Raw genomic sequence first — 23,466 nt, forward strand, 5'->3', positions numbered from 1 at the left:
CCAGCCTCGCTTGTGCGGCGGTCATCTCCCGGGGACCCGGTTTCCCACTAGGTCTCTCTCGCACTTTCGACACGAGCATGATGCCGTCCAGCGTCGGGCACCGTGACAGCTGCACGTATAGGCTGTACGGGTCGCACTGCGACGGGACGGCGCGTCCGCCGACGTTTGTCGTCCTCGTCCCCCGCAGCTCGAGCGCCACGCGCTCCAGCGTCCCCCCCTGCACCTTGTAATCCGTGCACGCGAAAGCGGCGGCGCACGGCAGGCCCTTTCGGCTGACGTCGTTCTGCTGCCACGGTCGCTTCCGTTGACACTGGATCCTGACGCTCATGGGCGTCAGCAGGATCGTGCCGGGCGGCATCCCGACGAAGTGGAAGTCCTTGGTCGTCTTCGACCCCAGTATTATCGCCGCCGGCGGCCCGAAGTGGATCGTCATGTCGGCCGAGATCCGATGCCCCGGTGCGCCTTGTCGACGATGACCTCCACCGCCGTGTAGCTAGCACCGTTCACCAGCTTCAGCCCCTGGTGGGTGTTGTGGTTCACGACGACCGGCATCCCCGGCACGAACATGAAGACGGCCGGCACCGGGATCGCGCTGTCGTCGCCCTGGTTCAGCATCATGATGGCCTCTTCCTCGGTCGGCAGGCCGTCCTTCCACTTGTGCTCGGAGAGGAAGATGCGCACCGTCGACCGCTGCTGGATCTGGAACGCCAGGCTCGCCTCCATGTTGAGGTTCCACCGATTCCTGTTGAGCGGCGTCACCACGGTGATGCCCGTCTCCACGGGATCCGCCTGCCTTCCCGGTGGCACCTCGAGTTGAGGAGATCCAGGTCCGTGTGGTCCTGCACGCCCCCGCGGATCCGCTTCAGCAGCCGCTGCAGCTCCGGGTCGCCGGCGGCGCGCATCTGCTCGTCCAGCATGACGGCCGTCGTGAACCGCCTCCACAGCGCGTGCGCCTTGTCGTGCTGGTGGCGCTGCTCGGCCCTGAACGAGTTGTCCTCGTCCCACGAGACGGCCGCGCTCGGCAGCAGGATCGACCTCTCCTGGACCGGGCGGAACTGGTGGAAGTCCCCGCAGAAGAGGACGATGGGGATCCGCCGAAGTCCCGCTGCGATCCCCGCAGCTGGCAGATCCGCTCGTTGACGGCGTGCAGCGTCCGCGCGCCGAGCATGCTCACCTCGTCGATGACGAGCATGTCCTATCCTGCCAGTCCATCCGAGACTGGCCGTTGACGAACCGCTCCGCCTGCCTCGGCAACCGCACGCCGTCGACGTCCTCGCCGTGTTCGCGCCCGGCCCTTGGTCCTTGGTGAAGCCGCAGGCCGAGTGGATGGTGATGCCGTTGACCCGCGGCGGCGGTCCCCGACGTCGCCGTGATCAGCAGGCGATGCGAGAGGTCCTTCGCGGCGAAGAGGCCCACGAGTGCTTCGATGACGCGCGACTTGCCGGTGCCGCCCTCGCCGCCGACGAACTGACAGAGCTGGCTGACGTCGCCTCCGTCTCCTGCCGCATCGAGTCCAGGTGGCGGCATATTATGGAGAAGGCAATCGCCTGCTTCTTGTTTAGCGTCAATCGTCTTGTCAAGTCTTTCCCGGCCTCGTGAAAGGAGGTGGATGGGCCGAGGCGGACTTCCATGCCGGCCTCCGCGTTACCTGCCCTCTCCTCGGTTTCCACTCGCGTCACCTGGACGTCTTCCTCCCCGAAGCCGGCGAGCACGCTCCGCTCCGCTGCGCCGCGATCGGTACCGTGGGCCGGGGCCATGCTTTGTATGCCCTGGATCATCTTCACCCTCTCTCTGGAGGCGCATGTCTGCTGCGACTTGATGGCCTTGACCTGATCCTGCGGCGGCACTGCAGCCCCGGAGAACACCTGCCCGGGCATGTTGATGTGCCCCCCACCCCGTTCGGTCACGACGGTGGCCCGGAGCTCGGCCGTCGAGGCTAGCGCTGATTGCTGGAAGCGGGAGAGCTGCTGCATCATTCCCGAAAGCTCCCGCGACCCCGCCGTGATCTGGTTCGCGCCGGTCGCGCTTCTAACGACATCGATCAGTCGCGTTGCGTTTCCGACGTTGTCGGACTGGTACGCGGATCCCGCCTCGCGGTCCGCCTCGCCCGGCCCTCCCCATCCTCCCCAATCGCCAGGTGCGCCGGCCGGATCCCCGTCGCCGGACGACGCTGCCCATTGCTTGGCGTCTCGCTTTGCGTCCTCGGCGGACCGCCGGAGTAGTTGAACGTTATCGACGAGGCACGAGGTTCTTGGCGGAAGCCGCTCTCGTGCGCGCCTCCATATCTCGTTGATGTCGCCTCGCTCTTCGCTAAGAAAGGTCTCCCACGGCGCGAATAGGGCAAGATGCTGCACGGCTGCTCTGTAGCGGCACGGTTAGTCACCGCGCGTTGGGACCGCTTTTCGACCGGCCATCCACCGCACCTACTTACCGGCGGTGGCATTGTTCCTCGTCGTCTTGCTCGAAATCCTTGCTAAGGTGGCCGTCAAGGCAGACGACGGCGTGCTTTCCTGGCCGCCTCAATACCTGCACCCAGTCTTTGCCGGCCACCCAGCCGCTCTCGAAAGGCACCTCTCCCAGGCACCGGAGCACCCGTCCTTGCCGACGCGTTGGAGCCTGACGAGCGAAACATAGTCATATAGGCACAAGCCTCGTAGGACGTGTCCGCGATGATGGTACGCCTCGGCGAAGCTGATCCTCTCGCCTGCTTCCTCCACGGCGACCGACTCGTCCACGGACACGTCTGCGACCGCGGTGCCGCTCTCCTGCCGAAGGTGTCGCCAGCGCCTGGAGACGTGCCAGTAGAGCACCGACACGTTCAGGTACGCCCAGGCGCTGCTGCTCGTGAACTCGCTCGGGTATCCCAGGAGATGGGCGACGACCTCGACTTGCGACAGGGCGCGCTCCGTGAATATCCTGTTCGCCACTCTCATCAGAAACTGCCGCGTCTTATTATTCTTGGTTCCGTCGTCGCCGCCGACGACGCCATTTCCGGCATCCTCCTGGCACCCGGCTGGCCACCTGCTGCGACGACGGGCAGCAGTTCCGCGGCCGCGGCGACGCGCTTCCACGTCGGGTCCTCTACCTTGGTCGCGTAATTCGTCACGTAATAGACGAGAGCCATGGTCTTCCGCTGCGTCGCTATGAAGGAGATGTCGTGGTTGTGGCGGAGCCCCACGGCGATGGCCTTGTTCCACCGATTCACCATGGGATGCGTCCTGCGGATCCGCAGCACGCCGTCCTGTGAGAGCGTCGTCTCCTCGACCAGCTTCCATGGCGCCTTGAAGCGACAGAGGTCGCCCCTTCGCCCCTTGTTGCCCAGGGAGTACTTGACGCATGTCGGGCTGTGGGTGTGGATCTGCGTCGCGCCGGCGCAGAAGTTGGCTTCCTCTTCGAATCCGGCCGAGAACTGCTCGGCACTGTCCAGCAGGGATGAGACGTCAGACGTCACCGAACGCTCCGCCTGCACGGCGCAGAAGCCTTCCTGGTCCAAGTCCTGCCTTCCGCGTCAGCCTGCGTCTTCTCGGCCCATGACAGCAACGCCCCTTGCTGTTACCTACCTCACAGAAGACGCTATCGACATAGCGGATGATTCGCTCACGGTACGCCGCCTGCTCCTCCCCGTGGGCGTCGGAAAGCATGGAGCTCAGGTGCGCGTTTCCGTGTAACCAGAGCAGCCCGTGGACGTGAAGGGATCCTCGTTCGTTGGTCTCCACGGCACCGTAGTAGTGGCCGATGCGCCCGAACACCGACTCCCCTGCATTTACGTAATGCTCGAAGAACAGCGTCATCTCCCGGTGGAAGAACATGGCTGAGCTCATCGGGTCGGAGACGGACAGCCTCACCCGTTTGAACGACATATCGAGGCTCCGCAGGAACTCCTCGGCCGCCTCAGGGTCGCGCGTGCGGTACGCTGCCAGTCGGAGCTTCACCGGGTTCGTGATGTCGTTTGGGTTGATCGTGAACCAGATCGCAGGCACGCCGTAGCGGACGATGAGCGCCAGGATCTTGTGCCGCATACTGAGACGGAGCTCTCTCGACATGGGCTGACGATAGCCATAGAGCGAGAGGCTCCTGAGAAGCTCTTTCACGCCGTCGTCGGTCGTCTTGCCTGTGCTCTCCAGCTCGGCTCTAGCTGCCGCTAACCCGTCTGCGGTCAGCGACCGTACGATGCGCTCCACCTTGCGGAAGTTCTTCCTCGTCACGCTCAGCATGCTGACGCGGCGGTTCCTCGACCGCACGCCCATGTTGAAGACGAGGAATGCGAAGATGTGGTGCGTCGCGAACCGGCCGCCGTGGCGTCGCAACACCGTGTCGGCCCACGTACGAAGGCTCATGTTCCGGGATGACAGGAGGTCCTGCGCCCCCGCCTCCGCCGCCGCGCGCGTGTTGACCGAGCCTCTGCCCAACTGCGAGCTTGCTTCCTCGACCGGCCGCGGCCCTCCGACACCGAATGGTAATAGCGTGGGAAAGGTCTTTGCGAAGAAAGAAGCTTCGAACGAGTCGGCGAATTCATCCCCGCGGCGGACATGGATGAATGGTTCAGGACCATCGACGTGCCCCGGCTGCCCCCTTGCCGAGGATTCGACCCACGTCCTCGGGCCCGTACCGTCGTCGGCTGCGCCTTGGCGAACGGAATCGCATGCGAACCGCAGCTTGTCGACGTCGGCCACGTCGGGCGGTCCGTCCAACGCAAACATCCCTGACGAGGTCACCTCGTTGACCGTCTTCGCATTATCATCGGCCTCGCCGCAGCTCTGACCACGCACCTCGTCCACCTCGCTTGCCTCTGGCTCGCCGGCCTCGCGACTCGTCGTGCTTTCCCCTTGGTTGAGCATGGCGAGGACTTCTTCGATCTCCACCGCCCCCTCGTCGTCCATGGCCCGCTCCGTGGGCGGCACGACGTGCGCCGTCCGCGTCTTCTCCCACGCCGACGGCTCGTTCCGCTCCAGGCGCTCGTACACCAACGGCGGCACCCCGTGGGCCGGGTCTCCCCAGCTCTCCATCTCTGCCGCGTCGATCTCGATCGCGGCGTAGTGGGGGTTGTTCCTCTTCAACCAGACAAGGGCTCTCTCGACGACTCGCCGCCTCACCGATAGGAGACTCGACAGATCGCTCGGTGTCGGCCTTAGCGCCCCCTGCCACGAGACGTGGATCTCGTCCATTACCTGGAAGAGAGGGTGCGGCAGCACGTCCGTCGCCAGCTCTTGTACGTTGTTTGGGAACACCGTGATGTGGCCCTTGACGTGCTTGGGATACCTTAGCGTCTGCTTCTGGCCGCCTGAGACGTTGTACCTGGTTACGAATCCGTAGCACGAGTTCAGCGCGATCAGCTTCTCCTCCACCGGCGTCAGGCCCTTGAGCTCATCCGGGAACGTGTGCTCACAACCGAGACGTCTATGAAGCTGCGCCGCTGGCGACAGCACACCGCACGCCAAGCGTCGAGAACACTCTGCGCAAACCGGGACAGGCTCGCCCTCGCGGAAGCAACTCCGGCACGCAAATGGCGACCACCCAGCCTTAGGGATAGGACTTGACAACCACTGGTCCCATGCCACCTCCCTCAGCTCTTTTCTCGTGCGCTTCCGGTAGCACAGCATGCACGTCCGTATCGGCAGCGTGTCCACGTCGTGGAACGCCCGGTAGAAGCTCCGCACCGTTGATACCTTCCTCTCGTGCGGCACTGGTGTGCACCACGTTTGCTCGTTGGACAGCCTCTCCTTCGCGGCGAATTCCTCCCAAGGTGACGTAAGACGCCGGCCAAATCCTCCGCCTGTGACTCACGGCTCCTCTGCCTCCGATGGCCGCCTCGACTACGTTTCGCCTGGGGCTGGTCTCGGTCGGGCAGGCGGTTCCTCTTTCTCTGTTCCACGGGCTGCGCAGATATTGCCGCTGCCTCGTCTCGCCTCGGCCGATCTTGTTCTCCCGCCGCCGCCTGACGTGATGGCCGTGGTGTCAACTGTCCGGATGACTGCAAATATCCGGCTCCATCCTCCATCTCTCTAGCTTCGATTGGCTGGAGGGGATGCCCTGACGACTCGGGCCAAGTCCCGACACTGGTTGCCGGCCGACCCGGTCCCGCCTGGCGTCCGCATCGCTGCAAATCTCCTGTCCCATCTTCTATTTCTCTAGGTTGGATTGGCCGAACGAGGGACTCCCCGACAACTCGAGACGAGATCCCGACCCTGGTTGCCGGCCGATTCCGTCCTGCCTGGCGTGGTGGCCGTGGTGGCAGCCGTCCGGATGACTGCACATCTCCTGCTCCATCCCCCACCTCCCTAGATTGGCCGCCTCGAGTACGTTTCGTCAGTGGCTCGTCTCGGTCGGGTTGCCGGTTCCTCTTTCTCTGTTCCGCTGGCCGCGAAGATCTTGCCGCAGCCTCGTCTCGCCTCGGCCGGTCTTGTTCTCCCGCCGCTGCCTCCTGATGGCCGTGGTGGCAACCGTCCGGATGAGTGTGTATCTCCGGCTCCTCTTCCATCTCTTTCGGTTGGATCGGCTGAACGACGTACTCCTGACGACTACTCTGGGCGAGGTCCCGACCCTGATTGCCGGCCGACCCTGTCCCGCCTGGCGTCCGGGTGACTGCAAATCTCCCGCTCTGTATTTTATTTCTTTAGGTTGGATTGGCCTAATGAGGCGCTCCCTGACAACTCGAGACGAAACCCCGACACTGGTTGCCGGCCGATCCTGTGCTCCTGGGCGGCTTGAGTGTCCGTCGGGCCCTTGGGCCTCGTCTGCGCACCACCCCTTCGCTTTCTAGTCGTGCCCTCTGGACGCCCTCCACGACCCGGACGCACGATCCGCCCTCGTCCGAGGAGGTATGTCCGGCCGCGCCCTGATCCCTTTCGGCTGGATGGGTTGTTGCGGCAAGCGCTGGCTTACGTCCTCTGGCCGAGATCTTGTTAAACGTCGCGCTGCCTCTCTTTGCAGAGGCACCATCAACGCGCGCCGTATTTTTCGCGACCGACTGCCTCGCCGACTTCCCTGAGGCGACGCTCTTTCGGGTGCTTCCGCTTGCTCTCCTCCTGAGACCTCCCGGACATCGGCGCTTGCTTCGCCTCGATAGGCCGCAACCCAGGTGCCGGGCCCGCTTGACTTTCGCGGCCCAACGCCCGCTTCGGTCCTTCGTCCGTCGCGCTCGGTCTCGCCTTCGCAGTATTCCTCCTCGTAGCAGCGGCCGCTGCCCCGATGCACGACCCGGCCTCGCCAGAAGGACGATTGTGCCCGGCCACGTCCTGATCCCTTTGGGCTGGATGGGCCGGGGCGACTGCAGGCTCGCCTCTCCCAGCCGAAATCCCATCCTGCTTGTCGGTCTCCCCTCCTCTGTTCCCCGGCACCAGGTGTCCGCCTAACAAGACCCTTCAGAGTCATCCGTACGCCACCGATGAGTTGCCCAGGCCGAACGATCTCGTGGCCACCTCCGGCCGCGACGGAAGATCCCCTGCCGCTTAGGCATTCGTTTCGCCCAACCAAGACCCTGGGGCGGGTGGTGCTTGCAGAGCAACTATGCCTGGTGCGCCTCTCGCCACTCCTAGCCCTCATCTCCTTCGCCAACGTGTGCCGCTGCGGTACGAGGTTGTCGGCCGCTCCTCCAACACAGCGCCAACGGACGGCGTAAGACCCCGCCTAGCCGGCTCAGCAACTACCGACCCTATTGTGGCAGCGTCTGCTTCTATGCTTGGACACCTATCACGCGCGTTTATCGCTTCTGAGCGTCGCGCCCGCCCTCCCTTCGAGGAGGCGCCATTGACGTGCGTCGTCTTTCCCGGCCAACCGCCTCGCCGACTTCCCTTGGGCAACGCTCTTTGAGTGCCTCTGCTTGTTCTCTTCGTGAGGCCTCCTCAGCCAGCGTTGCCTGCTTGGCTTCGATAGGCCGGAACCTAGGTACCGTATTAGCTTGGCTTTCATGGTCCGAGGCCCGCTTCGGCCCTTCGTCCGTTGCACTCAGTCTCCCCGCCGTAATGCTCCTCGTCGCAGCAGCGGCCGCTGCCACCGTCGCTATTTCGCACCCTCTTGCCACCAACCTAGCCTCGCGGCTAGATTCTCCCCATGCTGGTGCTTTCTTGACGGCTAGGCTCTGCAACCGTACGATGGATAGGAAGCTTTCGCTCGCGATATACGCTGGGATTGCCTTGCTTCCCGGCGATGGCGTTCCGCCGTATCGCCATTCTTCCTACCAGCGGTCTGTCTCCAGCAACCTTATAGTCTTTATAACTCGGGGACAACGCGGCAGTGCTTGTCCGGGACAGACCCCTCCCTTCTCCCCCGCGGTTCCTAACTCCGCCGCCACGCGTCTTTCCCGGCGGACGGCCTCGACTAGCCCATGCGCAGGAGCTGACACCATAAAAATCTGCCTGGCGAGGTCTTCTCCTCCCTCCTCGGTTCTCCTCCGCATCTTTCTATTTGGCCGTTGCAAATAGGCGGCCAAAGGAACATTGTGCTAATCTTTCTTTTTCCTCGGTATCTCTTAGTATTCCTGCTGCACCGAAAGTAGGAATGGCCTCCTTCAGCTCGCCCTCACCTATAACGGTTGCTTCCGGTCCCCTCTTTCCCGACCTTCCCTATCAAGTGTAACCACGACCTTCCCTGCAACACCTCCCCGTGCGCTTTGTACGTGTTATATATTAGGTCGGTCTCTACCCCCCGCGAGGAGGGCAAACTAATTGGTGTACAACAGGGCGTGGAAAGGTATGACAAGGTTCCCTGTGCTGATCTTGCCTGCTTCATCCCCCGCCCCCTTATCTTCAGCCTTCTAAAACGCCCCCTGTTTATGTCCTTCCTTATTGATGTCCTCCTTTTGCATCAGGCCTCTGCTCTCCCAGGCCTGCTGGGCTTCCTCTGGACCTATCGGCAGGCTTATCTGCCGACAGCCCTAGCTTTCGGCCTCCTATGCCGCCAGCCCTGCCGGACACTTTAGTCCGCGCCGCCCTTGGTGCCTGATCGGAACCCAGCTACACGACACCACTACGCATCTCTTCAACGTCCGTTTACTTACAGCGGCAAGGCTCCTCGCCCTTCCCGGCGAATCTATGTCACCATTGATCTATCCCAAGTGCTTTCACGCTCGACTTCTTCCCTACTCCTTTCTTTCTTGACACTGAGCACTGGTCATTTTCGTGCGCGCGACTGGCCTATCGACCTGCGTTGCTGCACCATGTCTTCCTCTCTACCTCCCATCGATGTGCCCGCACCACACCTTCGAAAGCCGCTCGATAGCCAGAGGGCGCTGGCGGCGAGATGTCCATGGTGTTTTTCGTCCAGCCGGATTGCCCCGTTAGATTTGCCCACCAGGACGAGCACCGCATCAAGGGTCTTAACGCCGAGGCCATGGCCCGCGTCTTGCTGCCTCCGCCCGCCTGGCTGCTCGCGATGGGATATGCGCCCTCCGATCGGAGGCCGACGATTCCCGACATCCGTCTTCTTTAGTCTCAATCTCTCGATTTACGGCCAGCCTATTGATGCCTCAAAATGGACGGAAGAGTGGTTTTTCATGAATGGCCGCGTCCACCCTACGCCCTTGCGTGGGAGATTGAGCAGCGCGACGGCCTGAGTCCGACACGGGCGGCACCCTTCTCTATACGATGCCCGCCCTTGTCGTCCGCGACCAAGGCTACCAGCCGTAAGCCGTGCCCTGTTCCTCGCAAGTGCCAACGAAAGATACATAGCTAAGGTGGGCCTGAAGCGTTCTTCCTAGGCTCTTGGCCCTATGGACGACTTCCCTGCGTCCCGCCTATTGTTTCCTTTACCGGCCTTATCGTCGGCACCGGCCACTCCTTGCTCCGGCGGGACCTCCTGCCGGGTCTGACGCCGCCCAGCTTAACTGTTGCGGCTTTGTCCGCCTTTCTACCTACGTCGCTCCTGGGATGCCCAATAAACTCCCCTTCAAGGGCTTCCACCCTTCCAGGTCTTCGTCATCTTCCCTATTCGCGCTAACCCCTGGGCCATCTTGTGTAAGAAGATGGCCGAGAGGCGGGACTCTCAATTCCAACCCAACGTCCCCTTTACTTGCACAGCCAAGGTCGCCGGCCTGCTCCGTCATGACGTTATGCTCTATCCCCCAGGCTCCGACCGGGACAACGTCTTTATTGTCGTCCCGGATTCTTGGACATTTCTCGACAAGGCCGCCGCCGCCGTCACCCCAATGACACCTCTCTACACCACAGAGGCAGCAGGCGTCCTCCCTTCCGCGGCCTTTCAGGACATGCGCGCTGCCTCTTTGTCTTTGGCCACCCTGGCACCCTCCCGCTCAGCCCTCCACCTTTGGCTTCGGCTTCGCCCTCGACCGGCCCCCCGGGGCGATGTTGCCCTGAGCCTGCCGATACGCCGACGAAACGACCGCGGCTGCTGCATAAGGCCCCGGTGCCTTCGTCTTCCCTAACCCTGGCTCATCTGCCACCCAGTCGTTCTCTGTTTCGGCTGCCTCCTTGACATCTAAGCCGGATAGCCCTAAACGGGTCATGTCTTAGGGACTCTTCCTCCATTCCATTGTCGCGCATGGCTTGGACTCGCCGGCCCGTCCACTCCGAAACCGTCCCCTATCTAAGAAAGCTACCGAAACGGAATAACGATGCGAAACCATAAACTGCTACAGTTTCCTAAACGAGTAAGACAGTTAAATCTTATACTTTAAGTTAACCTACTCCTTAACCCTACCCTGGTTCTATCACTCTTTTTCACTCCGTCCTTAAGTCCCCCCTGTTCTTACTCCATCCTCAATCCTCACGTCTGCCCCTTTTTTTTCCCTGTAGTCTTTCGTTCCTCAAGGCTCTTTGCGCAACCCCCGTTGGGTTGCCTCTCCTGTGAACGAAAAGGGCAAAGACAAAAGACGCAAGTGCCTTGAGGAACGAGGAACGAGTGACGAAAGGTTCTTAGGGTTCCTGCCTTGAGGAACGAAAGGATTTCTATGCCGCGCTTTTTTGCCCCCCGAATCCGCGCCTCTGATTCGCTAGCTTTCTCGGCTTCCCGTTGGCTAGAAAAATTGCCTCTTTCGTCTTGAACGATTGCTTTTCGGTTGGCCTACAAGTTTGCCCCTGTTTTTCCCCCCTCTTTTGTGTCCTTTTTCATCCCGCTTTCCTGTTGGCCATATATGAAAGTCGTCGCCTCTCCCCCCCCCTTTTTTTTCTCGTCTTAGTCACTCTTTTTTATTTACGTCAGCTGTTCCCACTGTTCCCGCTCCCGCTCAAATTGCGCTTTCCGATTAGCCAGACAATTGCACCGTTTCCCGCGTCTAACGTCCGATGTCATTTCATTCATATTTGTGCCTGTCGAAGGGTTCACTATTCCTACGCGTATTCGAAGTCGTCGCCGAGCCAGCGCAGCGCCTCCGGACGGTTCTGTCACTCAGTTCCTCGAGCCTCGCTTGTGCGGCCGTCATCTCCCGGGGGACCCGGTTTCCCACGAAGTCTCTCTCTTGCACCTCCGATACGAGCATGATGCCGTCGAGCGTCGGGCACCGCGACAGCTGCACGTATAGGCTGTAAGGGTCGCACTGCGAGGGGACGGCACGTCCACCGACGTTTGTCGTCCTCGTCCCTCGCAGCTCGAGCGCGACACGCTCGAGCGTCCCGCCCTGCACCTTATAATCGGTGCACGCGAAGGCCGCGGCGCACGGCAGGCCCTTGCGGGTGACCTCCTTCTGCTGCCACGGTCGCTTCCGGTGACACTGGATCCTGACGCTCATAGGCGTCAGCAGGATCGTGCCGGGCGGCATCCCGACGAAGTGGAAGTCCTTAGTCGTCTCCGACCCTAGTATGATCGCCGCCGGCGGCCCGAAGTGGATCGCCATATCGGCCGAGATGCGATGCGCCGGGTGCACCTTGTCGACGATGACCTCGGCCGCCGTGTAGCTGGCGCCGTTCACCAGCTTCAGCCCCTGGTGGGTGTTGTGGTTCACGACGACCGGCATCCCGGCCACAAACATAAAGACGCCCGGCACTGGGGTCGCGCTGTCGTCGCCCTGGTTTAGCATCATGATGGCCTCTTCCTCGGTCGGCAGCCCCTCCTTCCACTTATGCTCGGAGATGAAGATGCGTATCGTCAAACGTCGTTGCATCTGGAATGCTAAGCTCGCCTCCATGTTGAGATTCCACCGGTTCCTATTTAGCGGCGTGACCACGGTGATGCCTGTCTCCCACGGATTCGCCTGCCTTCCCGGTAGCATCTTGAGTTAAGGAGGTCTAGGTCGGTGTGATCCTGCACGCCCAGTCGGATCCGCTTTAGCAGCCTCTGCAGCTCCGGGTCGCCGGCGGCGCGCATCTGCTCGTCCAGCATGACGACAGTGGTGAACCGCTTCCACAGCGCGTGCGCCTTGTCGTGCTGGTGGCGCTGCTCGGCCCTGAACGAGTAGTCCTCGTCCCACGAGACGGCCGAGCTCGGCAGTAGGATCGACCTTTCCTGGACCGGGCGGAACTGGTGGAAGTCCCCGCAGAAGAGGACGATGGGGATCCCGCCGAAGTCCCGCTGCGACCCCCGCAGCTGGCAGAGCCGCTCGTTGACGGCGTGCAGCGTGCGCGCGCCGAGCATGCTTACCTCGTCGATGACGAGCACCTCCTTGTCCTGCCAGTCCATGCGGGACTCGCCGTCGACGAACCGCTCCGCCTGCCTCGGCAGCCGTACGCCGTCGACCTCCTCGCCGTGTTCGCGCCCGGCCCTTGGTCCTGGTGAAGCCGCAGGCGGGTGGATGGTGATACCGTTGACCCGGGCCGCCGCGGTCCCCGACGTCGCCGTGATCAGCAGCCGGCTCGAGATGCCCTTAGCGGCAAAGAGGCCGACGAGTGCTTCGATGACGCGCGACTTGCCGGTACCGCCCTCGCCGCCGACGAACTGACAGAGCTGGCTGACGTCGCCCCCTCCGTCTCCTCGCCGCATCAAGTCAAGGTGGCGGCATATTATGGACAAGGCGATGGCCTGTTTCCTGTTTAGCGTCAAGCGTCTCGTCAAGCCTTTTCCGGCCTCGAGGAACGAGGTCGACGGGCCGAGGCGGACTTCCATGCCGGCCTCGGCGTTACCCGCCGTCTCCTCGGCTTCCGCCGCCGTTATCTGCACGCCTTCCTCGCCGAAGCCGGTCAGCACACTCCGCTCCGCCGCGCCACGATCGGTGCCGTGGGCCGTGGCCATGCTTTGTATACCCTGTATCATCTTCACCTCTCCTCGAGGCGCTCGTCTGCTGCGACTTGATGGCCTTGACCTGGTCCTGCGGCGGCACCGCGGCCCCGGAAAAGACCCGCCCCGGCAAGTCGATGCGCCTCCCGCCCCGTTCCTGACGATGGAGGCCTCGAGCTCGGCGGTCGAGGCCAGCGCTGACTGCTGGAAGCGGCACAGCTGCTGTATCATACCCGAGAGCTCGCGCGATCCCGCCGTGATCTGGTTCGCCCCGGCCGCGCTTCGGACGACGTCGATTAGTCGCGTTGCCTTTCCGACGTTGTCGGCCTGGTACGCCGAGGCCGCGTCGTCGTCCCCCGGGTGTCGCCCCCCCTCCTCCCCGCCTCGCCGAGAGCGCCGGCGCAATCCCCGGCGCCGCCCGAGGCCGCCCACTGCTTGGCGTCTCGCCTCGCGTCCTCGGCGGACCGCCGGAGCAGTTGAACGTTGTCGACGAGGCACGAGATTCTCGGCGGAAGCAGCTCGCGCCCGCCTCCATATCTCATTGATGTCCCCTTCTTCTTCGCCGAGAAAGGCTTCCACGGCACAAATAGCGCAAGATGCTGGACGGCAGCCCTGCGACGGCACAATAAGTGTAAGTCAGCCAGCCCCCCGCGGCGTCGCAACCCCCCCTCTCTTCACTCGGCCACTTTGCCCGCCCGCACTTACCTGCGATGAGCCGATTCCTCGTCGTCCTGCTCGAAATCCTTGCTTAGGTAGCCGTCGAGGCAGACGACGGCGTACTTTCCCGGCCGCCTTAGCACCTGGACCCAGTCTTTACCGGCCACCCAGCCGCTCTCGAACGGCACCTCTCCCCAGCCGCCGGAGCAGCCGGCCTTGCCGACGCGTTGGAGCCTGACGAGCGAAACATAGTCGTATAGGCACAAGCCTCGTAGGACATGTCCGCGATGATGATAGGCCTCGGCGAAACTGATCCTCTCGCCTGCTTGTTCGACGACGACCGACTCGTCCGCGACGGACACGTCTTCGACCGCCGCGGTGCCGCTCTGCTGCCGAAGGTGTCGCCAGAGCCTCGAGACGTGCCAGTATAGCACCGACACGTTCAGGTACGCCCAGGCGCTGCTTCCCGAGAACTCGCTCGGGTGTCCCAGCAGATGGGCGACGACCTCGACTTGCGACAGCGCCCGCTCCGTGAACACCCGATTCGCCACTCTCGAGAAACTGCCGCGTCTTGTTTTCCTTCCATCGCCGTCGCCGACGACGCCGCTACTTACGTCATCCCCGGCACCCGGCTGACTACCGGCCGACACGACGGGCAGCAGTTCGGCGGCGGCGGCGACGCGCTTCCACGTCGGGTCCTCCACCTTAGTCGCGTAATTGGTCACGTAGTAGACGAGCGCCATGGTCTTCCGCTGCGTCGCTATAAAGGAAATGTCGTGGTTGTGACGGAGCCCGACGGCGATGGCCTTGTTCCACCGGTTCACCATGGGATGTGTTCTGCGGATCCGCAGCACGCCGTCCGCTGACAGGGTCGTCTCCTCGACCCGCTCCCACGGTGCCTTAAAGCGACAGAGGTCGGCGCCCTTCCGCCCCTTGCTGCCGAGGGAGTACTTGACGCATGTCGGGCTGTGGGTATGGATCTGGGTCGCGCCGGCGCAGAAGTTGGCTTCCTCCTCGAACGAGGCCGAGAACTGATCGGCCCTGTTCAGCAGGGACGAGATATCGGACGTCACCGAACGCTCTGCCTCGACGGCGCAGAACCCTTCCTGGTCCAGGTCCTAGTTTCCCCGCGTCAGCCCGCGTCCTCTTCTCCCACGACTATTTCGTACGACGCCCCGCCGTTCCTTACCTCGCTGAAGACACTATCGACGTAGCGGACGATTCGCTCGCGGTATGCCGCTTGTTCCCCGCCGTCTGAGTCGGCAAGCATCGAGCTGAGGTGGGCGTTTCCCTCGAGCCAGAGCAGCCCGTGCACGTGGAGGGAGCCTCGCTCGTTCGTTTCCACGGCGCCATAATACTGGCTGACGCGGCCGAAGACCGACTCCCCCCCGGCATTGACGTAATGCTCGAAGAACAGCGTCATCTCGCGGTGGAAGAAGACGGCCGAGCTCATCGGGTCGGACACGGACAGCCGCACACGTTTGAACGCCTTATCGAGGCTTCGTAGGAACTCCTCGGCCGCTTCGGGGTCGCGCGCGCGGTACGCTGCTAGTCGGAGCTTTACCGGATTCGTGATGTCGTTTGGGTTGATCGTGAACCAGATGGCGGGCACGCCGTAACGGACGATGAGCGCCAGGATCCTATGCCGCATCCCGAGACGGACCTCCCTCGACATGGGCTGACGATACCCATACAGCGAAAGGCTCCTGAGCAGCTCCTTCACCGCATCATCGGTCGTCTTGCCTGTGCTCTCTAGCTCGGCCCTGGCCGCCGCCAATCCGTCCGCGGTTAGCGACCGTACGATGCGCTCCACCTTGCGGAAGTTCTTCCTCGTCACGCTTAGCATGCTGACGCGGCGGTTCCTCGACCGCACGCCTATATTAAAGACGAGGAAGGCGAAGATGTGGTGCGTCGCGAACCGGCCACCGTGGCGTCGTAACACCGTGTCGGCCCAGGTCCGAAGGCTCATGTTCCGAGACGACACGAGCTCTCGCGTCGCGGCCTCCCGCTCGCGTATGTCGGCGGTGCCTCTGCCTAGTTGTACGGCTGCTTCTTCGACCGGTCGCGGCCCTCCGACGCCAAATGGCAACAGCGTGGGAAAGGTCTTCGCGAAAAGGAGGCTTCGAACGAGTCGGCGAAGTCATCGCCGCGGCGAACGCCTATATACGGTTCGGAACCATCGGCGTGCCCTGGCTGCCCCCTTGCCGAGGTTTCCACCCACGTCCTCGGACCCGCGCCGCCGTCGTCGCCCGCCCCTTCGCGGACGGCATCACATGCGAAGCGCAATTTATCCACGTCGGCGACGTCGGGCGGCCCGTCTAACGCAAACATTCCCGACGAGGTTACCTCGTTGATCGTCTCCGCATCGTGATTAGCCTCGTCGCCGCTCTGACCACGCGCCTCGTCTACCTCGATTGACTCTGGCTCGTCGTCCTCGAGAATCGTCGCGCTTCCTCCCCCTTGGTTGAGCAGAGACAGGACTTCTTCGATCTCTACCGCGCCCTCGTCGTCCATGGCCCGCTCCGTGGGCGGCACGATATGCGCCGTCCGCGTCTTCTCCCATGCCGACGGCTCGTTCCGCTCCAGGCGCCCGTACACCGACGGCGGCACCCCGTGGGCCGACTCTCCCCAGCTCTCCATCTCAGCCGCGTCGATCTCGATCTCGGCATAGTGTGGGTTGTTTCTCTTCAGCCAAACAAGAGCCCTCTCGACAACGCGCCGCCTCACAGACAAGAGACTCGATAGGTCGCTCGGTGTCGGCTTTACCGCCCCCTGCCACGAGATGTGGATCTCGTCCATCACCTGCAGGAGAGGGTGCGGCAGCACTTTCGTCACCAATTCTTGTACATTGTTCGGAAACACCGTGATGTGGCCCTTGACGTGCTTGGGGTACCTCAGCGTCTGCTTCTGGCCGCCCGGGACGCTATACCTCGTGACGAACCCGTAACACGAGTTTAGCGCAATCAGCTTCTCCTCCACTGGCGTGAGCCCTTGAGCTCATCAGGAGCATATGCTCACAACCGAGGCGACAATGAAGTTGGGCCGCCGGCGACAGCACCCCACGCGCCAGCCCTCGATGACACTCCGCGCAGACCACGATAGACTCGCCCTCACGGAAGCAACTCCGACACGCGAACGGCGAGCCCTCACCCTTAGGGACGGGGCTCGACAGCCACCGATCCCACGGCATCTCCTTAAGCTCCGTCCTCGAACGCTTGCGGTAGCACAGCATACATGCCCGTATCGGCAAGGTGGCCGCATCGTGGAACGCCCGATAGAAACTTCGCACCGTCGATACCTTCCTCTCATGCGGCACTGGTGTGCACCAAGTCTGCTCCTTGACAGCCTCTCTTGGCGGCAAATTCGTCTTCCAGGTAACGTAGGACGCTGGCTAGATCTTCCGCCTGTAGCTCACTTCTCCTCTGCCTCCGACGGCCGCCTCGAATACGTTTCCTTGGCAGCTCGTCTCGGTCGGGCTCGCCGATCCTCTTCTCTGCTCCACGGACTCCGAAGATCTCGCTACCGCCTCGACTCGCCTCGGCCGATCCTCCTCTCCACCGCTGCCCCGCGTGGTGGTCGTGGTAGCAACCGTCCGGGTGATTGTGTATCTCCGGCTCCATCTCCCGGCTCTTTAGGCTCGACTGGCTGAACGAGGGCTCCTGACGGCCGTGGACGAAATCCCGACCGCCCCTGCCGGCCGATCCTGCCCTGCCAGGCGTGACGGCCGTGGTAATAACCGCCCGGATGACTGCAGATCTCCTGCTCTGTCTCCTATCGCTTTCGCTTGAATTGGCCGGGCGACGGTGGGTTGCGGCGAGTGCTGGCTTACATTCTCTAGCCGAAATCTTGTTAAACATCGCGCTTGCCCTCCCTTTGAAGAAGCACCATGGACGCGCGTCCTATTATCCCGCGGCCGACTGCCTCGCCGGCTTCCTAGAGGCGTCGCTCTTTCGACTGCTTCTACCCGCTCTCTTCGTGAACCCTCCTCGGACGCCGGCGCCTGCTTCGCCTGGATAGGCCGGAACCTAGGTGCCGGGTCCGCTTGACTTTCGTCGCCCAACACCCGCTTCGGTCCTTCGTCCGTACGCCTCTCACGCACATTTATCGGTGTCGAGCGTCGCGCTCGCCCTCCCTTCAAGGCGGCGCCATTCACGTGCATCGCCTTTTCCCGCAGCCCACCACCTGGCCGACTTCCCTAGGCAACGCTCTTTCAATGCATCCCCTTGTTCTCTTCGTGAGATCTCCTCGGCCGCCAGCGCCTGCTTCGCCTCGATAGGCCGGACACTGTCGACCGTTGCCGGCCGACCTTTCCTTCCCGGGCTGCTAGAGTATCCCTCGCTCCCCTTCTGCCTCGTCCGCGCCCTATCGTTCCGCTTTCCAGACGTGCCGATCTGCACGCCCTCCGCGATCCCGGCGTGTGATAATCCGGCCTCCTCAGGGGGGGCAGGCGCAGCTCCCGCGCACTCTCCATCTCTTTGGGTCGGATGGGCCTTGGCGAATGCTGGCTCCCGCCTTCCAATCGAAATCTCATAAGAGCAGGCGCAGGTCCGGCCGTATTCTCCATCTCTTTGGGTCGGATGGGCCTTGGCGAATGCTGGCTCCCGCCTTCCAATCGAAATCTCATAAGAGCAGGCGCAGGTCCGGCCGTATTCTCCATCTCTTTGGATCGGATGGGCCTTGGCGAATGCTGGCTCCGCCTTCCAGCCGAAATCTCATCACCGTTATCGGTCTTCCAACCCGGCGTTTTCCCCACCACCTGTCCGCTCGACGAGACCTTTCGGCCTCGTCAGTTCGCTACCGCTGGGTCGCCTAACCGTCTCAGAGCCACTTACGGCCACGCCGGACCATCTCCCACTGTCTAGGCCGTCTTCTCGCCCGACTAAGGCTTCCGGAGGACATGGTGCTTCCAGACCTACCGTGGTCGCTGCCCTCCTCTCATCATCCCCAGCCCTCCCCTCCTTGGGCAAGAGGTGCCGGTAGGTGATCGGGTCGTTACCCTCGCGCTGCAACACACCGCCGACGGACGGCACAAGACTCCTCACACGGCTTCGCACCCAACCCTTGCATGGCAACGTCCGTCTCCATGCTCACTAGCTTATCATCACCCACGTTTATCGGTGCTGAAAGTCGTGATGGGGCCGCCTTCGAAATGCCATCGTTCAATACTGATTTTCCCTTTGGCCGCCGACCGCCTCGCCGGCTTCTCTTGGGCAACGCTCTTTTAAGCGCTTCCGCTTGTTCTCCTCGCGAGACCTCCTCGACCAGCCCCTGCTTGGCCATGATGGGCCGAAACCTGGATGCCACGTTTGCCTGTCTCTTATATCCCGACACCCGCCTTAGCGAATCATCCATTGCGCTCAATCTCGCCGCAGCGACATTTCTCGTCGCAGCAACGGCCGCTGCTCCCATCACCATTTCACCTTCTCCCTCTACCGACCGAACCTCGCAGCGAGAACTCTCTCCCATGTCGATGCTATCTTAACGCCGCGGCTCTGCACACGGATGATGGACCATAAAAGTTTGCCCCCGGATCTTTCTTCAATATTATCTCGCCTCCTAACAATAATGGTCCGCCGTGTTGGCGTTTTTCCTACCAATCCTTCCTATAACTAAACCCTGTGATCTTTTAGCACTGAGCCGACGCGGCAATGCTTATCCGCGAGCCCCCTTTCTCCCCTTCACCACCCTACCACCGTCCGTCCATCCTTTCCGGACGGCCTCGACCAGCCCATGCATAGGAATACACACCGCAACTCCATCTAAGGCCGCCTTCTACTACTCTGCTCTCCTCCGCATCTTCCGAATCTGTCGTTGCAGGTATGCGTTTCAAGGAACATCAAATTAGACTTTCTTTTCTTCGCTACCTATGCTGCAACGGAAAAAGGAATAGCCCTGCCATCTGATTCAGCTCACCCGGCACGATAGCTCCCAAGACAGTCTTCCCTAAATTTCCGTTCCATTCTAACAGGCAACCTTCTCCACACCGCCTCTTCGTGTGGCTTACTCGTTGGCTTACTCGTCGGGTCAAGAGCTATTATGCACCACGCATCCTTATCAAAATTCAAACTTGCCATGGCAAAGCTTCTCGCTCTCCCCACTGGTTCTATAATACCTTGGATTTATAAAAAAGGCCGCTTTATTCTCCACCTCTTACTTCCTTCTTAACGACTTATACCGATCATTTTTCTAGGCGCACAAACCACTTATTAGCCAACATAGATATGCACGATGTCTTCCTCGTCACCGCTACCTCCACCACACCTTCGAAAGCCGCTCGATAGCCAGAAAGGCGCGGGTGGTGATATGTCTATGATGTTCTTCGTCCAGCCCGACTGCCCCTCGAGATTTCCCCATCAGGACGAGCATCGCGTTAGAGGTCTCAACGCCGAGACCATTGCCCGCATCTTTTTGCCACCTCCTTCATGGTTGCTCACCGCGGAATATGCGCCGCTCCGATTGGATACCGACGACTCGCCGACATCCATCTTCTTCAGTCTCAATCTCTCTATTTACAACCAGCCTGTTATCGCCTCCGAATGGTCTGAGGAATGGTTTTTTATGAACGGCCGCGTCCACCCTACGCCCTTGCCTGGGAGGTTAAGCAGCGCGACGGCCTAGAGTCTGAAACTGGCGACACCCTTATCTACACCATGCCCGCCCTCGTCGTCCGCGACCAGGGTTACCAGCCGTAAGGCGTGCCATTTACCCTAGCGCGTACCGCTCTCGGCTCTCGGGCGAGAGGTCCGGCTGATTTGTCCTCTTAGCATCCTCCTAGACTCTTCGCCTCTATGGATAACTTCCCTTGCATCCCGCCTATCGTTTCCTTCACCGGCTTCATCCTTGGCCCGGGTCACTCCTGCTACGACAAGACCTTCTGCCAGACCTAGACGCCGCCCAGCTAAATTGCTGCGGCTTCGTCCAGCTCTCTACGTATCTAGCTCCTGGCATTCCCGACAAGATCCCTTTCAGAGGCTTCCACCAATTCGAGGTCTTCGTTATCTTCCCCATTCACGCTAACCCCTGGGCTATACTATGTAAGAAGATGGCCGAGAGGAGGGACTCTTACTTTCAGCCCAGCATCCCCTTTACCTGCACGGGCAAAGTTGCTGGCCTGCTCAGTCACCGCGTCATGATTCATCCCCCAGGCTCCGACCGAGACTATGTCTTTATCGTCGTCCCGGATTCTTGGACTTTTCTCGATAAGGCCACCAGCACTGCGGCTGCCTCGTCCTCGGCTATCTCGACACCACTAAAGGAAAAACCGTCCTCCGCTTCGGCCGCTTTCCGGGATATACTCGCTGCCTCTTACTCCGTGGCAACACCTGGTACCCTCCCGCCAAGTCCTCCACCTTCGGCTTTAATAACTTCTGCTTCAACTTCTACTTTGGCCGACCTAGCTACACCCTCGCAGAAGCGTCCCTGTCCTGACCCTGCCGGCACGCCGACGAAGAGACCGCGCCTGACGACCCCGAAACCTTCGTCTTCTACCGATACTGGGGGCTCTGCTACCCGATCCTGCTCCTCTTAGCGGCTTCCCATATTAGCGATCCGGAAACAGCCGGTCAGACTCCTGCCTCGGAGAATGCCTCGGCATCTTCCCTAATTCAATTGTCGCCTGCACATCAGACTCGCCGACTAGGCCGCTTCTCGCACGCCTTCTTGTGAACCTTCCAGTCCGCCTTTTGATGCTCCGTGCCGCAGTATGCCACTGCGTGACATCTACTGCACCGCTTCACTCCCACGGTCGTCCCGCATATTTTGCACAGCCTGACCTCCATGCACCTATTGCGTCCTAGAAACTTATCTCGCCTTTCCTCCTCCTGCCGCATTTCCCCCATTACTAGTTGCATTTCCTGTCTCATTTCTACCTCGCACTGCCCTCTTCCACATAACGATGTGACCCAAACCACAATGCGAGCCTCGTCTGCGTGCAGCATCGATATCGGACTCTGTAAGATGTCTGTCGCAAACCGCCCGCAGCATTCGCAGAAAGCACCCGACGCACTGCGACATGCTGATTCGTGCTCCTTCATAAGAGGCATCATGGACTGTGTAAATCGCTCGTTGTATTCAGCATCTCCGCCGGCCCCGTTTGCCTCCGTCACAAGGCTCCGAGGAATGCTATGGTTGTGGATGAGTTGCCTGGCGCCAAATTGGCATATGAACTCGACTCGGACCGTAGACATCGCCATAATTTGTGTTCTAGATGTTTAGATACTCTGTAGTTTTTTTTTATGATTAACTGACGCATATGATGCGAAGAACACTAGAACAGCAAGTAGGCCACTCAAGGCCGAATTCTCGACGCCTTATTTTATCCCCTCTTCCTCCATCACTTCTCATCTTCTCCTTGCTTTTTATTCACACGTATTGCTGCATGACATGACTGACAGCTTGGCGCCCGATCTTCTTCGCCCCAATCACCCGTCGCGCGATGCAAGCTACTGCGGGAAAGATTTTTTCCGTGCCAGTGATGCCGCAACCACCACAAAACCTTGAAACATCAAACAGACAGATAAATCCCCCTTTTCAGCCTCAAATTTCAACCACAAACTTTCGTTCCTCAAGGCTCTTTGCGCGAGCCCGAGGCGAGCCTTCTCCTGTAGGGTTCCTCCCCGGGGAGAAAAAAAATTCGCCATCGATTTCCCCCCCGCAAATGCCGCCCTCTGATTCGCTGGCGTTCTCGCTTTTGATTCGTCGGTTGTTCTTTTCTCGCTTTTGATTCGTCGATGTTCTCGCTTTTCATTCGTTAATAAATAAAAATAAATAATGCCCTGCCCCCTTGCTGCCCCTTTTAGTTCCAGCTGCGCAGTTCGCTTCCAACGCCTCCGTAGACCATACGCCGCCGCAGACCACATAGAGGAAGGTGCCCAAGCCGGCCCGGCTTCTAACTCCGCCATAGACCACACGCCTCCACAGACCACCCCCTTCGCCCGTCCTCCTGGCCCTTAACCTACACTCCTTTTACGTCAGAAGTGTGGAAAATGCAGGGCGCCTGCGTTACCTGCGGAGCCAGTCGGCCGCCTCCTGTGTTGTCTGCGTGCTAAGCTCCTCTAGCCGGGCCTGCGCTGCCGTCATCTCCTCAGGCACCCGGTTCCCACTAGGTCCCGCTCCCGCACCTCTGATACGAGCATGATGCCGTCGAGCGTCGGGCACCGCGACAGCTGCACGTATAGGCTATACGGGTCGCACGACGACGGCACCGCCCTCCCCTCGACCGTCGTCATCCTCGCCCCCCGCAGCTCCAGCGCCACGCGCTCTAGCGTCCCGCCCTGCACCTTATAGTCGGTGCAGGCGAAGGCCGCGGCACACGGCAGGCCCCTCCGGCTGACGTCGTTGCGCTGCCATGGCCGCTTCCGCTGCGCTGTGATCTTGACGCTGATGGGCGTTAGCAGGATCGTCCCGGCAGGCATCCCGACGAAGTGGAAGTCCTTGGTCGTCTCCGAGGCCAGCACGATGCCCGCCGGCGGCCCGAAGTGCATGATGAGCTCCGCCGAGACGCGGTGGCCGGGAAGGCGCGGTCGGGGATGACGTCCACCGCCGTGTACCCGGCCCCGTTCACAAGCTTCAGCCCCTGGTGCGTGTTCTGGTTCACGACGACCGGCATGCCTGGCACGAAGAGGAAGACGGCCGGCACCGGGGTCGCGCTGTCGTCGCCCTGGCCTAGCATTAGCACCGCCTCCTCTTCCGTCGGCACGCCGTCCCTCC

The 23,466-nt window shown here is 61.4% G+C and overlaps 4 protein-coding genes across 4 annotated transcripts; 1 reads left to right on the forward strand and 3 right to left on the reverse strand.

The window, feature by feature from the left end:
* Positions 1-429: 429 nt before the first annotated feature.
* Positions 430-5,600, reverse strand: HRG_08781 (ATP-dependent DNA helicase PIF1; the record flags this gene model as incomplete). Its single annotated transcript, XM_044867252.1, has 12 exons — positions 430-742; positions 808-1,105; positions 1,175-1,218; positions 1,270-1,294; positions 1,344-1,547; positions 1,649-2,361; positions 2,432-2,473; positions 2,572-2,916; positions 2,982-3,496; positions 3,561-5,249; positions 5,304-5,405; positions 5,463-5,600. The coding sequence occupies 12 exons, from the start codon at positions 5,598-5,600 to the stop codon at positions 430-432; spliced, it is 4,428 nt and encodes a 1,475-aa protein (XP_044717273.1).
* A 3,868-nt stretch (positions 5,601-9,468) lies between these two features.
* On the forward strand, positions 9,469-10,378 carry HRG_08782 (uncharacterized protein; the record flags this gene model as incomplete). The annotated part of the gene is made up of 3 exons (XM_044867253.1): positions 9,469-9,619; positions 9,683-9,799; positions 9,888-10,378. 3 exons carry the CDS (start codon positions 9,469-9,471, stop codon positions 10,376-10,378), a joined length of 759 nt encoding a protein of 252 aa, XP_044717274.1.
* A 904-nt stretch (positions 10,379-11,282) lies between these two features.
* Positions 11,283-16,990, reverse strand: HRG_08783 (PIF1-like helicase domain-containing protein; the record flags this gene model as incomplete). The annotated part of the gene is made up of 8 exons (XM_044867254.1): positions 11,283-11,333; positions 11,399-12,060; positions 12,135-13,381; positions 13,534-13,713; positions 13,807-14,876; positions 14,948-15,878; positions 15,980-16,748; positions 16,909-16,990. The coding sequence occupies 8 exons, from the start codon at positions 16,988-16,990 to the stop codon at positions 11,283-11,285; spliced, it is 4,992 nt and encodes a 1,663-aa protein (XP_044717275.1).
* A 5,842-nt stretch (positions 16,991-22,832) lies between these two features.
* HRG_08784 (PIF1 protein) lies at positions 22,833-23,240 on the reverse strand (the record flags this gene model as incomplete). Its single annotated transcript, XM_044867255.1, has 1 exon — positions 22,833-23,240. The coding sequence occupies one exon, from the start codon at positions 23,238-23,240 to the stop codon at positions 22,833-22,835; it is 408 nt and encodes a 135-aa protein (XP_044717276.1).
* Between the last annotated feature and the right edge of the window lie 226 nt (positions 23,241-23,466).

This window comes from Hirsutella rhossiliensis (assembly GCF_020360975.1).
Source record: "Hirsutella rhossiliensis strain HR02 chromosome Unknown scaffold00011, whole genome shotgun sequence".
Taxonomy (NCBI): Eukaryota; Fungi; Ascomycota; class Sordariomycetes; order Hypocreales; family Ophiocordycipitaceae; genus Hirsutella; species Hirsutella rhossiliensis.